This window comes from Populus euphratica, unplaced genomic scaffold (genome assembly GCF_000495115.2).
Source record: "Populus euphratica unplaced genomic scaffold, PopEup_1.0 scaffold46.1, whole genome shotgun sequence".
NCBI classification, from domain to species: Eukaryota; Viridiplantae; Streptophyta; class Magnoliopsida; order Malpighiales; family Salicaceae; genus Populus; species Populus euphratica.
In genome coordinates this window covers 1,131,802-1,148,336 of record NW_011499852.1, presented here as the reverse complement: position 1 = coordinate 1,148,336, position 16,535 = coordinate 1,131,802, and the positions used below count along the sequence as shown (strand labels likewise).

Sequence of the window (16,535 nt, the reverse complement as noted above, 5' to 3'; positions counted from 1 at the left end):
TTTGCTAAATGTTCTAAATAAAGGCTAAAGGTTTGTGTTAGAGAACAACTACTATAGTATATAGTAAAAAGGCTTATGTTTGGTATGCTAGACCTTTGGCTCATGTTATGTTAGAGTTGGATCATTTTTTTTTAATATAAGAAAAATGTTCAAGTATTTTTAATGTATTTTCTAGTAGGAAAATAAATAAATTATATAGGGGCGATCTAATGTTACTTGGTTGACTTGGCGGGTCTAAAAGAATTTGGACGAGAGGTGGAGAGGTGAAAATGTAATTTGAGAGGTGAAAATGTAATTTGATACAAAAAGTTTAAATATTTTTTTTTAAAATATTGAGATGACAACATATTGGATCGGCCTGAGTTAATCTTTTAAATACATGGTTTGGGTCATAAAATTGCGATAACTTCATATAAATCAAATTGAAATAAATAATGAAGCTCAATTTTCAATCAATTTAATGTTGAAGGATGAAATTGAAAACAAATTCAAATATAAAAGGATAAAAAAATGATCTAAATTACCTCGTGTTAACCCGCGACCTAAGTTATAAGATTAATATAACCTCATATAAAGAAAATTAAAGTAAATTATAAAATAAAATTCCCAAATAAATGATTATAAATCTATAAATAGGGTATTTAAAACCCATTAGCGGATATATTTTTATGCTTAGTAGAGCAATTGTGTTTTGAAAATACTCTAAGCAAATGTGCATTCTAAGATCCACAATAAAATTCAAGTTTATAGCTCTTGGCAAAGTTAGAGAGGAAATTGAGTGACTCCTATACTGAGACTTGCATAAGCCGGTGGAAAAAATCCTTGTTATCTGGTAGAAGTTGGAGTTGTGGAAAATTAATTCTTCATTTTCCATTTTTGTAAAGATGTTAGGTTGTCTAGCCAAGCCATGAGCAAAGACGTGCTATTTTCAAAAAGAAACGGGAGTTTACTTGATTGTAATTAAGGAGAGTAGTCAATATTTAAACATAGCATAGAAGTTGAGTGGCATAACCCATGAGAAATAGACTTGAGCTCAGGGCTGCCCCTTATTGTGGGAGATTAAAGGGTGGCGGACACTCCATCCACAAAAAAAAAAAAAAAAAAAAACTAGTATTTTTCACAAATGATAATAGAGAGGACTATAAGGGTGGAGGCAATGACCCATTATAAGAGGATGTTTCATGTTAGCGAAAGCTAGTGGCAATAATTTGTGTCCAATATTATCCTAGTATAGAATTAAAAAGGCATAGAGTAAAATGTATAATGATATACATTATATATATAATATCATTGAATATTTTCTTTTAAATGCAGTTATTTTCATGTATTATGTGAGATCAAAGAAAAATATTATTAAAAGCTTAATAAAAGAGTTTATGTATATTTTATTGAGGAGAAAACACTCAAAGCTTCTAAAAATAAAAAGAATGTGATAATTACCTTATCTAGTTTACTAGATATCCCAAGATGAAAAATATTTCAAGAAAAAACTAATTTATATGATATTTTCATTAGCACTCAGGAATAATAAATTTCCTATTTATTTTTATGATGAATGAAGGTGCTAGCTATAACATAACAAAGATGAGTTGTGTTTTTAATGATTTTCATATCTTAGTTTATCAAGTAAAGTATCGTAAAATATTCTTAAAAAGAGATTATCTATATGAGAGAAATATAATTTTTTCTTTAAAAATTTTAAAAAGTTGAATTCATTTTAGTACTCATGAAATCAAAAGATATTCGGAGTCTAAATAAACATAATCGTGAGAACTAAAAAAATATTTAGAATAAGAGCCATGTGAGCATTATTATTATAATTTATTTAAAAAACCCGAATAATTTAAGATACAGTGTTTATAAATTAACCAATAAAATCTAATAACACTACATAAAAAAAATATTCAAAGTTAAAAGCTATATATTCTAATATAATAATTTACAAATTCATTTCCTCTTTAAGAATCATCACGTCTTTATGCATTGGTCAAACAATTTCTATTTATGAAGGGGATTGTTGAAAAAGTCGGGGATTGTTGAAAATTGACTTTGACATTGTTAATGAATATATTCAAGATCAAAATAAATATAGGATCCACTCATATTTGAGGTTAAGGCTTTGTTAGAAAATGTTCTCCAAGTTAAGCAATTTAACATAAAAAATTAATAGATCTAAAATTAATTATAGATGAATAATAAATTGATCTAATGAATTTTTTAATTGATAAAAAAATTTAAAATTCAAAACCATAATTCCACATTAAAAAATTATAAGATTTTCAAATAGTTCATACAGTGATATGTAATCTCATGTCGAAAGATTATAAGATTTTTAAGTGGCTTATATAGTGGTGGCCTGGGAAGTGAAAATTGAGATTGTAGAATAAAATTTCTAACCACTTAAATTAATACAACTTACTATAATAAAAATTCTAACTGTTTCAGTATATTTTGTAAAAATTGTAAGGCAATTAATATAACCTGTTCCTTTTCTCTGTATATATAAGTTCTGTTTGTATATTATTTATATTTTATTTGAACAAGTTTTGAACAATTCTATTTTTTACCAACAGCTGGCAACTCATGCAATTGTCTTACACTCTCCTTTTCAATCAATCTGAAAATCTTCTTCCCAACAGTCCAGAACCCGTTTGGTAATGTCCACGTTTCATGTAGTTTCATTTTATAAAATGTTTAGTTAATTAAACAAACGCTTGTTACTGTTCATGTGCCTCATGATTTGCTGCGTTTGAAACATAAGAAAAAGAGAAGCAGCTAGTAGGTGCTTTCTACGGGATAAAATGCTGAACCATGCTTTACTGTTCAGTGAACAGTGGAGCATGATTCCACTGTTACTGTTCATGTTAATTTTTTTTTTTAAAATCTAATTTAGTTTAAGATGGATTAAATTTATTCGAATCTCAATTTTATTCTTAATAATATTTTATCTAATTTTGTAGTTCTTGTTGGATGAATTTTATACGTAATGGAATTATAGATAGTTTAATGTAACAATAAATGTTTTTATATAAAGTATGATTTATTTGATGATATAATAGGAATAATTAAATCCATAATATTTAAATTAAAAATCATCAATATTAATATATATTTTTTAAAATTATTTTATGATCTCAATTTCAAAAGCAATATTAACCAAATACATTAAACTACTTTTTTTTCAATCTCAATTTCAACCACAGTTTAACCAAACACCTATTTTTACAAACCAACCTCAACTAAAAGTACTTTTTATAAAATAATTTTCTTTAAACCACAACCACAACAGCTATCGCAATACCAAACACCCTAAACCCTAAAACCATAAAACCCAAAACCCAAAACCCTAAATATCTAAAAACCTAAAATCCCTAAAACCTAAAACCTTAAACCCAAAACCCAAAACCCCTAAACCCTAAAACCTTAAACTCTAAATTCGAAACCATAAACCCTATACCCAAGTCAGAGGAATTATTTGCTTGTCCAAACACCAAATCCCAAACACAAGAGATGCAAGGATATTTTTATACCACTAACCAATTTTGCAGTACCATCATGTTAGATCAAAACAGTACACCACCCCCACCCGAAGGTGAAATTAAGTTCCAAATGAAGTCATGATGAAGATGATGGAAAGAATGAATTTCATGATAGGAAACATATATGATAAAGAGAAGGTGGGGAAACGTGGTTACTGAAGCTGTAACAAGTAACTAGACATGTAAGGGTTACACAATTTTCAGATCAAGAAACTTCTTATTTGTCGCACTTTGTCTGTGTGTGTGTGTGTTGGTGGGATAGTCTCCCTTCCTTTATTCTCTAAAAAACTAAAAACCAACTTATCGAAGAACAACTGACTTCGTGACAAACCTAATTTATTGGGATTTCTGGGAATTTAGTGTTTGCAAACATGTGGGTTGTGTGACCATGCCATCATGAGGTTTGCATAATTTGATATTAGAGCTTGGCTCCATTAATAAGGTTATATCCTTTCAAAATTTTTGTTTCTTGTTGATTTAGCAAAATTAAAATTAAAAAACAAAGAAAAGAAGTTTCCTTCTTGTCCAATCTCTTTTTCTCCTTAACTTTTCATCATACTATATAAAACAAAAACAAAGAAAAACAAGTCGCTCATAAGATAGTTTTTTGTTTCTACCATAAAAAACTAAACATGAAAAAATTGGATCAAATCAACTAAAAATTAGCTCGATACTTTGATTACTAGGGTCCTAATCACCCTCCATATTAATTTTAGGGTCAATTGGATATTCTTTATGATATAATCCAAGCAAAGTTAAATTCGGACTTTGATATAACATGTGCAACTATCCAATTTTATAGTAACAATCATAACTCTCAATCCGACCGTTGGATTAAGCTAAAATTTGATGTGGAGACTTTTGACATGTCATCCTACATTGGGTTAAAATTTCAGGTTAATTGGAGTTCGAGAAAATATCTCAATATGGGTTAATATAGGTTGTATGAATTTTGTTATTTACTTCCTAACGAATTGATTTCAATTGACCATAATTTTTATAATTTAACTTATTTTTTTATTTACTTTTTATAAGGATGACCCAACCTCATGAACTGGTTCACAAATTTTCCATACTAACTCAAATTGGTTCGGGAATTTTTTATTTTATTTTTCATTTTTTTTTATTTTTTTCCTTTAACATTGGGTTGTCTTGGAATTCACCTTTGTAATTGTTTTTTTTTTTCAATTGTTCTTTTTCTGCAAGTCATTGTTATCATAGCTTCACTTTAGATTCAGTACATTTACTACTATTGCTTTTTTTTAATCATATAATTACATTAAACTATTTTATTGGATTTGACTTAAGTAGTAAAATCTTTTATACTTAAAAAAAATTAAGTTGAAAAAAGCAACCTACCATATAAGGACTCATATAAACTCATGGGATACATAAAAGTTAATATGTTCTAACACATAAAATAGCATTGATTCTGTAACATTTTGTAATCTTTCCTTAGCTAGTTTGATTATAAAAAAAGTTATATCTTTATCTAAATAATAATCTCATTCATAAAAATTACCTTAATTTCTATGTTTTGAGAATTATTGTAGCTAACAAAAAGTGGTATTTATTATCAAAATTTGTAGATGAACCCAAAAATGGATGCAATGGATGTTAAAAGAAAGCATCTTCTTAGTGGCTTTCAATACTATTTTCTTAGATTTTTTATTCTTCTAGAATAAACATCACTGAAAGTATATATTCTCCAACTGCTTATTTTATGGCTTAGAGCAATCATTGAGGCAATGGTATAAAAGATTTGATACTCTTATGCTTAGACATAATTATCCTTAGCAAAAGCTCCCATGTTAAATATATTAGGACTATATATATATATATATATATATATATATATATATATATTGACATATCTTAAATATGATAAGTGTTTGCTAAAAGGATTAAAAGAAAAACAAAGGTTGTCTGACAATATTTAGTAAAATTAGCATGTGTCGGCATTTTATTCACAACAAATACGTGGGTCAATGACATATCACATGGTTGACCCACGTCCTGTTCCACTTGTTAAGGGAGAGAGCCATTTTATAGCATATGTTTTTAAAAAAATTATATTTTTTAAAAAAATTATTTTAACAATAATACATTAAAATTCAACATGGTGTTTGCTTCGATTTCATGCGAAAATTCATTGTTATATTGGATCAATATAGAACACAAACTACAGTCCCTTGTGTCATTAATTACTCCGTATGGATACAGTTCACAGTTGATGTGGTTGAAATCAAACCACTCATTAATGTTGTGCTCATCTCTACTAGCTAGCTGAAACCTATTTGGCCGTATAGGTTCTAGCTCGCTCTCCAAGTAAAAAGATCTTTCCCCTATATACACATAATTGTCTCAACATTGGCCGTATGATCTTATCAGTACTCTCTCCATAGAAATATCGCAGTTGATGTAGGCGTATCTGTGCTAAAAGAAAACCTGGGAGAAAAGCCTAGAACATGCAAAACACAGGAGCTCGTAGTATAGGACGTCCATTTACACCAGTTAAGCGTACAGATCAAGAAGGAGCAAAACCACATGAAAATAGCATTTATTTACTCAACCCCATTTATATTTATCTAGTTAAAGATAAATATGATATGTTTGGAATTCGATAGAGCACGCACACGTGTATGCGAGTCTTATCAACTCTACCTGTATTAATAACATCTTTACCTTTCATCCATCACCTCTCTGCAACTTCTATCTTATCAATTCTCTCTCTGTCAACTTCTATCTTATTAGCTCTTTCTTTCTCAGCTTTCATTTTATAATAACTGGCATCTTTTAATTGTTCTCTAAATAAACTTCATATTACACCCCATGACTAACAAACAGATCACTAGACACAATAACAATAAAAGAACACGATCACTAGCAATCATAGGAAATCAAGGAAGACGAACAAGGTAATTTTATTTTTATGATCATCTATGCATAATTGTTATAGAGAGGGTGGTAAGGATAGTGTGTTGTTTTTTTTAATTTTAATTTTAATTTATTTGCTTTTAGATTTTGTTACTTTGAAACGGAAGAATCTTCTGGTAGTTTTTTTGGTGTTTTAAACGTGAAAAAAAGTACTATTTGTTTACACGAAGCAGAGATTAAGATAACAAATAGAAAATGTTTAATTAGAGGACAAACAACATTTCTACGTGAGAAATGCCCTACGGGCATCTCATCATGGTCTTTTTCAAAAGAAAAGTAAGTTGTTGTTGCTGGTTTTCTTTGTTTATATCGTTGCAATTGTCTCTATTAATGGATTTATTTGTATTGTTTAGTGGTGCAAAACGTACCAATTTTATTATTTCAAGAGAAGTTTTAGTGAATGAGGTGAGTCTCATAATGGATGCTGCCACCTCCCCGGCTGCCACTGTTGCCACCTCATGTGCTGTTGCTCCTCCACACCCTTATTGTGACACCAACCCCTAAGCTGCAGACTCCACCTCTAAACACACCACAAAAAAGCCTCATAAGAAAAATCATAAGCAGGCATCCATCCTATGTTAACAAATGAACTTTGTAATATTAATTTACTTTATGAATTTGCTATATATTTATGAATTTAAATAAAAAGACTGTATTTTTTATATTTTTATTATTCATCTCTCTTTGTATATATTTCTTTTTACTATCAATAATCTTTTATGCTAACAGTGTCAATAGGTGTGGAACTACAATAATTTTTTGTTGTTCTGTATCAAAGATTTGATTAATACTGAAATAGACATCTGTATCTGCATGGCCTCCTGTCCATTCTGTAAAACCTAGTTTAAATAAATCAACTTTATTAAAGAATGATAAAAGAAAGGTAAGAAGATTGCATTCCAGATAATCATAAAGGAACTTGTCTTGTTATCTTATGGCCCTTTATTCATACTCTTTTTTTAGACCAATCGAGCATATTGCTCCCTAACCAATTAAAGCTACCTTTTGATATAATAAGCAGATTCTTTGTAGAAAGTTGTGCTAGCTGTCCTAGATTCAGATATTACAGAAATGCTTTATTGTAATTTCAAAGTCATAAATAAATAATCGAAGCTAGCACCTTGTTTGTAAAGAAATGGTCAAATTTCTCATGAAATATGATGGTATGATATCTGTAGAACATCCAAACTTTGAGTTTTAGTTCCTTGGAATTGTGCATGTCAGCGATCATTTCCAAGAAATAAAGGTTCAAATACCAAATCACATGTCCTGCTAAAAAATGGAATTGAATTAGAATGGAGGATTTGGAAACAGGCCAATCCTTGAGCATTTTTGTCATGAATTAACTAAAAGTCTAAGTCCTTTACTGATCTTTGCTCGTAGAAGTGGTTCCCTGATTATAATTTCCAGGAACTGCCACAAGCCATTTTATAGATTTATGGCTAATGATGGGAAAATAGGAGATTTTGTTTGATAATTTGAAGAAATCAAAGGTAAAAGACTAACTCAAACAACATCATTGATTGTGAGCTTTGCATGTAACCTTGTTTAAGTAATCTTTCTGTTCTACACCATCCTTTTCCCATTCCTTTTTCTTATCTTTTATTTTAAAAGTGAATTGGCATAAGAAACAAAGCTAGAATTCCAACTTGAAATAATGAATTCCATACCACCACAGGTTTTAGATTTTAGGGTTTAAAGTTTTAAAGGGTTTAGGGTTTGACGATTTCAGATTTTTTTAGTGTTTAGGGTTTTAGGGTTTAGGGTTTAAAAGTGTTTAAGGTTTTAGAGATTTTATGTTTTACGGTTTAGGGTTCTAGGGGGTTTTGTGTTTAGGGTTTTAAAGGGTTTAGGGATTATCGTTTGGGGGTTTTACAGTTTTTAGTGTTTAGGGTTTTAGGGGGGATTTGTGTTTAGGGTTTTAAAAGGTTTAGGATTTAGCGTTAGAGAGTTTTAGAGTTTTTTTGTGTTTAGGGTTTTGGAATTTTAGGTTTTAGGTTTTAGGGTTATTGATGATTTTGAGGGTTTAGAGTTTATAGTTTAGAGTTTTAGGGTTTTAAGGGTTCAGCGTTTTAAGTTTTAGGTTTTAGGGTTTTAAAAGGTTTAGGATTTGAGGGTTTTAGCTTTTTTAGTGTTTAGGGTTTTAGGATTTTAGGGTTTAGGGTTTGATGTTTGAAAGTTTTAGAGTTTTTAGTATTTAGGGTTCAGGGTTTTAAAGGGTTTATGGTTTAGCATCCCGAAGGGGCATAACATGATGGTAAAGGGCTTGAGATCTATACAGCAGGTCTCGAGTTTAAGTCAGGGCGTGCACCTCTTGTAGGAGTTTGGGACATCTAGAGTTTTACTCGCTCATCTTAGCCCACAAAGTGCGCTTTTCAGGGTGTGGGGTTTCCTTGAATCCAAAAAAAAAAATTTAGAGTTTTTAGTGTTTAGGGTTTAGGCCCCCCCCGTATGAAAAATAATAAAATACAAAAAAATCAAAAAATATTATCAAAAATATGAATAGTGAAAAAATGATGTCAGCGCATCCTAAAAATGGGTAAAATTTGGTTGAGGAGTTTAAAAATATAAAAATAAAAATTTGACAGTATTTTATTGACTGACCCCATTGACAAAGAAAATTCAATTTTAGTAAGAAAAGCCCAAAATCAGATGTTTATGGACTCCATTAAATTTTATTGAAGGTTTAATTGAATTTATGAAGAATTTGATTGCAAGAAAAAATGATTTTGGAGTTAATTCAGGCTTTAATTAGAAGCAATTAAAGTTATAGGGTCAAATTATACTTTTTGGAAGTTAATTTGGTCAAATCAGGGGCTTAATTGCATAAATATTGAAGTTTGATGGCTAATTAGAGACTTAATTAAAGAAATCCGAAACCAGGGATCAAAATGAAAAAGATGCGTAAGTAAAGGGGTTGAAATTAAACCGGTCAAGGGCCCAATTGAAGAAATTAGAAGTTTATTACTCAATTGAGGGTCAACCAAGGATTAAAGTGAAAAAGGTGACCAACTTTAGGGCCGCTGTTGGATTTTAGCACGGATGCAATTACATTAATTTTTAAATCAAAATTGCAATTTAGGACTTGATTGAAAAAATTATAAATTGATGACCAATATGAAAATAGATACGGTTTTGTCGTCTTTGCATTTAAATGAAACAGCGCCGTTTCATTCACTGTTAAAAAAAAACTCAAAATGGTGCCGTTTTGAACGACACCATCATCTTCTTCCCCTAAACACACAGAGAATAGGGGAAGAAAATTTTGTTTTTCTCCTATGTTTCTCATTGACTTCCCTCCCCTTAATAACGTTAAAAAGATGCCGACTTGCCACCCTTTCCACGTGTTGAAGAGGCGGTGGAGGGGGGGCAGCACAGTGGCCGGCCCAGCCACATTTCCCTAACCTGTTTTTGCCTTTGAAAACAGGGGAAGGGGACTGAAAAAAAAAAAGAAATTGAGAGAGGAGGAGGGGACCGAGAATGAAAGGAAAGAAAGGAGGGATAGATGTATGAGAAAGAGTCAAAACAGAAGAGAGAATAGAATAGAGAAGAGGGAAAAGAACAGAAGAAAAGAAAAGAAAACAAAAAAAAAACAAAGGATCTCGCCTCTGTACAGTGAGGAAGAAGAAGAAGGAGCATCGCCTGCCACCGTCTCCACCACCGCGAGCTGCTGACGACAACAATAACCACGTTTCCTCTCGCCGGGTAAGTTTTCTTCCTTCTCTGCTCCAGTTTCTCTTTTTCTTTTATTGGCATGCAGAACGTGAGCAATTCACATTCTACAACCAATTATCATTGTAATGGGCCAGCCTTGGCCCATTTTGCATGTTGGGCTAGTTCCGTTCCATTTTGTTTTGGGCCTGAGCAGGCCCGTTCCATTTTGTTTTGGGCCGAAGCCAGGCCGTTCCATTTTGTTTTGGGCTGAAGCCAACTCGTTTTATTTTGTTTTGGGCTAGTGCCAGTCCATTTCATTTTATGTCGAGCCGAAACAGGCCCGTTTCATGTTGGGCTAGTGTCGACCCATTTTCATGTCTGGCCGGTACTGGACTATTTTGTTGTATGTTGGGCCGGTGCTGGCCCATCAAGTTTTTTTTATGTTGGACCGTGCTGACCCATTCCAAATAAATACATCATAAAAATACAAGTCCGGTATTAAAATACCCGGTTTTCATCAAAACTTTTAAAAAAATATAAAAAATTGAAAAAAAAACAAAAAAATATTTTTGTGCATATGGTCAAATGTCTCAAAGCTAAAAAAATCATATTGTATTTTTCATACAACAAAAACAATATTTTAGCATGCATTTTGACTTTAATAACCGGTTTGTTAATGTCAAGAGAACATTGGCTAAAATTTCAAAAACAAGGAAAAATTTATTTTGTTTGTCGCTTAGTATCCGGGGTATGACATTACACGTAATGCGTATTTTAGATTTTTAATTTATTTTTTGGATAATAGAACAATTACGTTTAACTGCATTTTAAGATAAGAACCTCCTTATTGAGGAGGGCTTGTATTGAACTGATAAGAGACACAAGAATTCCTTGTCTTTTCATATTTGCCAAAGATACACCACATTTTTATTTTTCATGGATAGTGGAAGTTCGCCGCGACGTTGCATACGGGTGACACCCTAAATCCCCAAACCTATACTTTAAAACATAAAACCCTAAACCTTTTAAACCACAAAATCCTAAACTCTAAACCCTAAAAGCCGAAACCATAAACCCTAGACCCTCAAAACCATGAAACCCTAAACACAAAAACTCTAAACCTTAAAAACCCTAAACCCTAAAACCTTAAATAGTAAACCCTAAAAATTCTAAACCCTAAAAATCCTAAAACCATAAACCCCAAACTCTCAAAACCGTAAAACCTTAAAATCTAAAACCTAACCCTAAACCCCCAAACCTAAATCTTAAAACCTAAAACCCAAAAACCCCAAACCTTTAAAATCCTAAACTCTAAAAACCAAAATCATAAACCCTAAACCCTCAAAACCATGAAACTCTAAACCCAAAAAACTAAACCCTAAAAACCTTAAAATACAAAAACCCTAAATTCTAAAAAAACTCTAAAACTCTAAACCCTAAACTCTCACAATCCTCAAAACCCTAAACAATAGAACCTAAAACTCTAAATTCTAAATTTCTATACCTGACCCTTAAAATCTAAAACCCAAAAACTCTAAACCTTTAAAACCCTAAAACATTTTAGTGATGTTGCGCCGACGATCAATAGATTTTATTGACATCAATGTAGCACGGTTCTAACCTTAAATAAATAAAATATTTTTATTTTATAGTTTAGTTAAAATTATATTTATCTAATAAATTTTAAAAAATTTACAGTTTACAACTTAAATAAAAATAATAATTCAAATATAATAAAATAACCACTGAACCCCATACATAACAATGAGAGACAAAACGACATCATTTATCCCCCTCCTCCTATCCCAATCTCCGACCCGGCCCCCTCTATCCCTTTAGACCATCAGATCAGCCGTTGGTTATTGTTGGTCGTACATCCTCGGACTCTGAAATGTTAGGGATTCTTCTTGTTTAGACGATTGTTGTTATTTTCTTGACAAGCACAGGATGCTCTTCATCTCCGCTTTAATGGTTGGGTTTGCTCTTCTTTATGCTCATGGTGCGTTTAGGGTTCCTGATGATTTGTTTCTTGATGACCAAGAGCCTGCTAATGCTGGTTTCTTGTCTTTCCTCGGTGGCGATGCCTTCTCTGCCGCTGCTCCTGCTGGTGCCGCTCATGTTGGATGGTGAGTGAACGGTTTGGTTTCTGTTTTAGACTGGTGGTGAAAAGATTCATTTGTATCACAGTTGCAAAAGATTTGATTAGGATTTTGTAGATCGGAATGAATTGGGAATTTGATGCAGCATTAGATCTTTCAAGTAAATGATATTTGCTATAGGTTTTTGAATGATGGGATTTCAAATACAGTGATTCAGACATTGACCAAGTTGATCCCTTTGATTCAGACGGAGAAGATGAGGATGGATAGGACCAGCTCCCACCATTCAAACCTCTGAGGAAATCTCATGTTCAGAAGCTTAGCAAAGAGAAAAGGAAAGTTTTTTTTTATATATATAATTTTTGAGTACGAGTATCAGGTGAAACCCCAAAAGAAGCAGTGGAGGATATGATTTGAAAAGGTTGAAGGAGATAAAGATGAGAGGCAAAGATAGCATCAATGATTATCATGACACTTGGGGAGATGTGGACCAGGAAGAGGATGATTCCTTCGCCCGACTTTGTTCTCCGGGTAGAAGGATGTGCAAACTCGACTGCATGTATGACCTTATCTGTAAAACTAGATTAATGGGGCTTTGTTTTCTATTTGTAGAAGGATATGCATACGAGACTAGGGCATTTATTTTGCACAAAATACACAGACGGTGGCAAAAGATACAAATGCTGGCGATGACAAATGTTGTGGCAGGTAGGGTCGTGTGATTGTGGTAAAATATATTATGAACTAAAAATATTTTTCAACAAAATACACTAAACGGTATAGGTTAACCATAAAATATCTTACAATTTTCCTAAAATGTTTTAGACAAGTACAGGGGAAAATTAGAACAATATTTCATGCAAACCAAACGCCACTGGTGAGTGAGAGGATTAATACAAATAGATTTCTTTTATAAAACATGTGAAAACCACATGTATTGCCTCCAAATATTGTAAAGGGTACTAATCAGACCTCATTGAAGGACTCGATTTAAAACCCACGTTTATTCAGGATTCCCTTGCTCCCAAATTCACTTCTAAGACTAGATCATGACGGCCAGAAGCTACCCTCTAAACATCTGACTTTTAAATGATAATTGATGAGGTAAAGGGTTCCAGACAGGTGAAAGAGTAAACACTGAACAACAAGCATAAAATAAATATTTTGATCATAAGCTCACAACACAATCACTACACGAAGTGGCAAAACAATCATCCACGAACTTGACAGTAGTGCATGATAAAAACAAAAGCACGATTACCAATATCCCAAAGAACTCAATCTGTATTCCATTTGAAGAATCTACATATGACAAATGATTCACAGCCATTTCACCTTGTATGGAAGTGTCAAAGTTTTCCTCATCGTACAAAGATCCAAGAGCTTTCTTGATGCTTCAACAACATTAAAATGGAACTCCACTAAAACGCTCTGCAGGTAAACAACAGCCCAACCTGTATACAAATATCATTGTAAGCTGCCAAAAGAGATTGAGGCCGATCCTGGGAAGCAGGAAAGCCTGAACCTGCAAAACTAGTAAACTAGGTAAGTTGAGGGTTTTTAGAAGAAAATGAAATAATCATATAAGGGCAAAAGACAATTCCAAATTGCTGTAAGATTTGATCACCCATCCTGACTATAAGGCAAAATGAGTTAATTTGATCAGATAATGCCGCCTCAGATTTTTTTTTAACAAGGATTAGTTGTATAGACCTTCAAAACATCTCTGAGCAAACAATACTCTGTGGTTTTAGAGAGCAGTCAATTAAAACAGGTTATTTTGTTTGGAAGGTTTTGCTAAAGCAGGAAAAACAATTTTAATTATTTTTAAAAATAAACCTCTTGTATAAAAGAGATTGAACTATCAATGTACCTATCAACCTTTGAGGTTTTGAATTTACTCCAGAAACAGTTCCACTATGATACAACACTCACAAAGCGGGTACTTCAGCTTAAAATCTACATCAAAAATCAGGTATCTTACTTGATAAAATAAATTTTGAACAGTGGAAATAACAAGCACCAACATGCATATACAATCAACTCCAGTATAAAAGGAGAGATCTTAGAAGGATCTAAATATATTCTATGCCTTTGTTGTTTCTTTTTTTAGTTCATTCCGTTTCCTTTCCTTTCAATTTAAGATGGTGATAGGGGCAAGAAATTGAATTTACTTTCATAACACAAGACACTGAACCTGTACTCCACCTGCACAGTGGAAATGGTAGTGAGGTATATTTTCTGAATGGGCTGTCTCATAAAAATAAAGTTGCAGCATTTCTTTGACCAAGATAATGAGTTTTGTATTAAACAAACATGAAGCAGTGGGAAGCAAGGGACAAACCAGACGTTTCCAGGTAGGTCCCTAGTATCCATCAAGCTCCTACTAGTGCTGGGCATCATCATAATGGCCACCATTCTCAGCGAAGTCACTGTTATCCCTGTCATTTTCAGGGTTTCTGCTATCACCTCTACCACCAGATTCTGTCTGTTCCTTTTCCCTGTTCCACTTTTCAATCTTAGCCCTTCTTTCAGCACTACTCTCTCTGACAGGACTCCTGTTTCTCCTCCCCCCAGGGCTACTTCGTCCTCCCCTGCGTGCAGGACTTCGGCTTCTAGGCCTCCTGCCCCTTTCATTGTGATGCTCCCTGTCATCCTCTCTCCTATTCAAACCACGGCCACCATGTGGACGCTCCTCATAACCACGGTGCCTATCAGGACTATGGCTTCTACTGCGGCTACGTCTTCGCCTGTTCCTCCCAAATAACTGCCTCCTCAATTCCCTACAACCAACAATGAAAAAATTGGTTAGACCACCAAGTCCCTGAGTTACTGGGATATCTGCTGGATAAACAATTACGCTGAGAAAGCCACCTGCTAATCTTCTTAAGATGCATGAAGTTGCAGTAGCCACCTCTATTGCAAACATTTTCCTCATATTGCCTACATGTAGCTTCGCGGAAATCCGTGACAGGAGAAAAGTCAACAATGATGGGTCGCCCTGGCATGTTGAGGGTTCATGAAAATATCAAAATGTGCCTCCATATCAAACTCTTCTTAAAACACAACCGAAATATCATATAGGTAAGCTATTTCCGACTAATACTTAGAGCAGAAGCAGAACCAAAACAAACCTGGGAAAACATTTAAAATAGGAAAATCAAATGCATAAAAGATAATTGAAAGTTGAATGATTAACAAGGAATTGTTTACAACCGTTAAAATTAAAATGATAGTTATACGTTTAATACAAGAATAACAATAAACAAAAACTCACAAAAAAAGGGAGGGATTATGAATATTAATAACCTGCATAAAACCTTCCGTTGAGATTGCGAAGGGCATTAGCAGCGTGCTCTTCTTCTCTAAACTGGACATACACATTACCCACCTGCTTGCACAGCAAGTCCAAAAAAAATAAACAGCTAACCCATTAAATTAATTCTACGATTTTACTTTGTTTAATTCAGAAAAAAAAGAGAAAAAAGAAGAAGAAGAAAGTACCATGTGGTCTGCAAGATTATCACAGATATTTAAGCTCTCAATATCACCATACTTGCTGAGTTCTTCAAACAAATCCTCATAAAAATCCTCAAAGTGGTCTTGAATCTTCCGGGGATCGAGGGACTGCGATTGAGCCTGAGGATCCACTCCAGGAGTGAGCATGTCAGGTCTCTGGTACATGTTGGAGAGCAACAGGGTTGGGCTGATTGTCGGCTTTGTGTGGAGTCTTGAGCATCGATCACCATGTCTGCAGGCTCCGATCTTGAAGTAAAATGGACAGTTCACCCTGTCTTTCTCTGTCCCGAATATGGATGCTAAGTGCTCCGCCATTCTCTCTCTATTTCTTTACGATTCCAGTCTAGGGTTTTTTTTTTTTTTCCCTTTAATAGTGTGCTAAATACCAAAAATTGTGTGTTTCGATTATCAAAGATCAATTATATAGTGTATTTAGAAAATAGGTATATATAAAAAATAGAGACCACGTTGGCAGGTTTGCCCGAGAGCTCAAGTGGGGTGATCAAAGATGTTGTATACATAAGCACGCGCGGGTTCGAACCCCACGGCCTGCATTTTTCTTCGGATGTTGGCATGAGTTAAAGCTTGAAAAAGCTCGTCAAACTCACTGTACCCCTCTACCATTATTTTGTATGTTATGAGTTGACCACGTTAAAAAAATTATTTAAACGCTTTAGTGACAAGAACCATGTTAGACAAAAATTCCAGTTTTGGATGTTCACGAAAAGAAAAGAGTTGAGAGGTTATTTGAATAAGTGTTTTTTATGGCTCCTACAAATTCTAAGAA

The 16,535-nt window shown here is 33.1% G+C and overlaps 1 protein-coding gene across 8 annotated transcripts; it reads right to left on the bottom strand.

Moving 5' to 3' along the window:
• Window positions 1-13,367: 13,367 nt before the first annotated feature.
• On the bottom strand, window positions 13,368-16,137 carry LOC105121786 (splicing factor U2af small subunit B-like). 8 transcript variants are annotated; one of them, XR_841601.1, is made up of 6 exons: window positions 15,734-16,137; window positions 15,539-15,620; window positions 15,104-15,230; window positions 14,574-15,012; window positions 14,404-14,437; window positions 13,368-14,188 (listed from the first exon to the last, which is right to left on the bottom strand). XR_841601.1 is itself a non-coding variant. In XM_011020571.1 (5 exons), exons 1-4 carry the CDS (start codon window positions 16,061-16,063, stop codon window positions 14,616-14,618), a joined length of 936 nt encoding a protein of 311 aa, XP_011018873.1. In that variant the 5' UTR covers window positions 16,064-16,137; the 3' UTR covers window positions 13,368-14,437; window positions 14,574-14,615. The 8 variants fall into 8 exon arrangements, 4 of the variants coding, with proteins under 4 accessions (XP_011018873.1, XP_011018875.1, XP_011018876.1 ...); XR_841603.1 differs by having other exon boundaries at window positions 13,368-13,683; XR_841602.1 differs by having other exon boundaries at window positions 14,427-14,437.
• Window positions 16,138-16,535: the final 398 nt, after the last annotated feature.

Excerpts from the sequence above, each read along its gene's own strand:
- LOC105121786 (XM_011020571.1), bottom strand. The coding sequence starts at position 16,063 with ATGGCGGAGCACTTAGCATCCATATTCGGGACAGAGAAAGACAGGGTG. Across the intron at positions 15,621-15,733 it reads ATAATCTTGCAGACCACATG|GTGGGTAATGTGTATGTCCA; the intron begins GTACTTTCTTCT and ends CTGTGCAAGCAG. Across the intron at positions 15,231-15,538 it reads CAACGGAAGGTTTTATGCAG|GGCGACCCATCATTGTTGAC; the intron begins GTTATTAATATT and ends TCAACATGCCAG.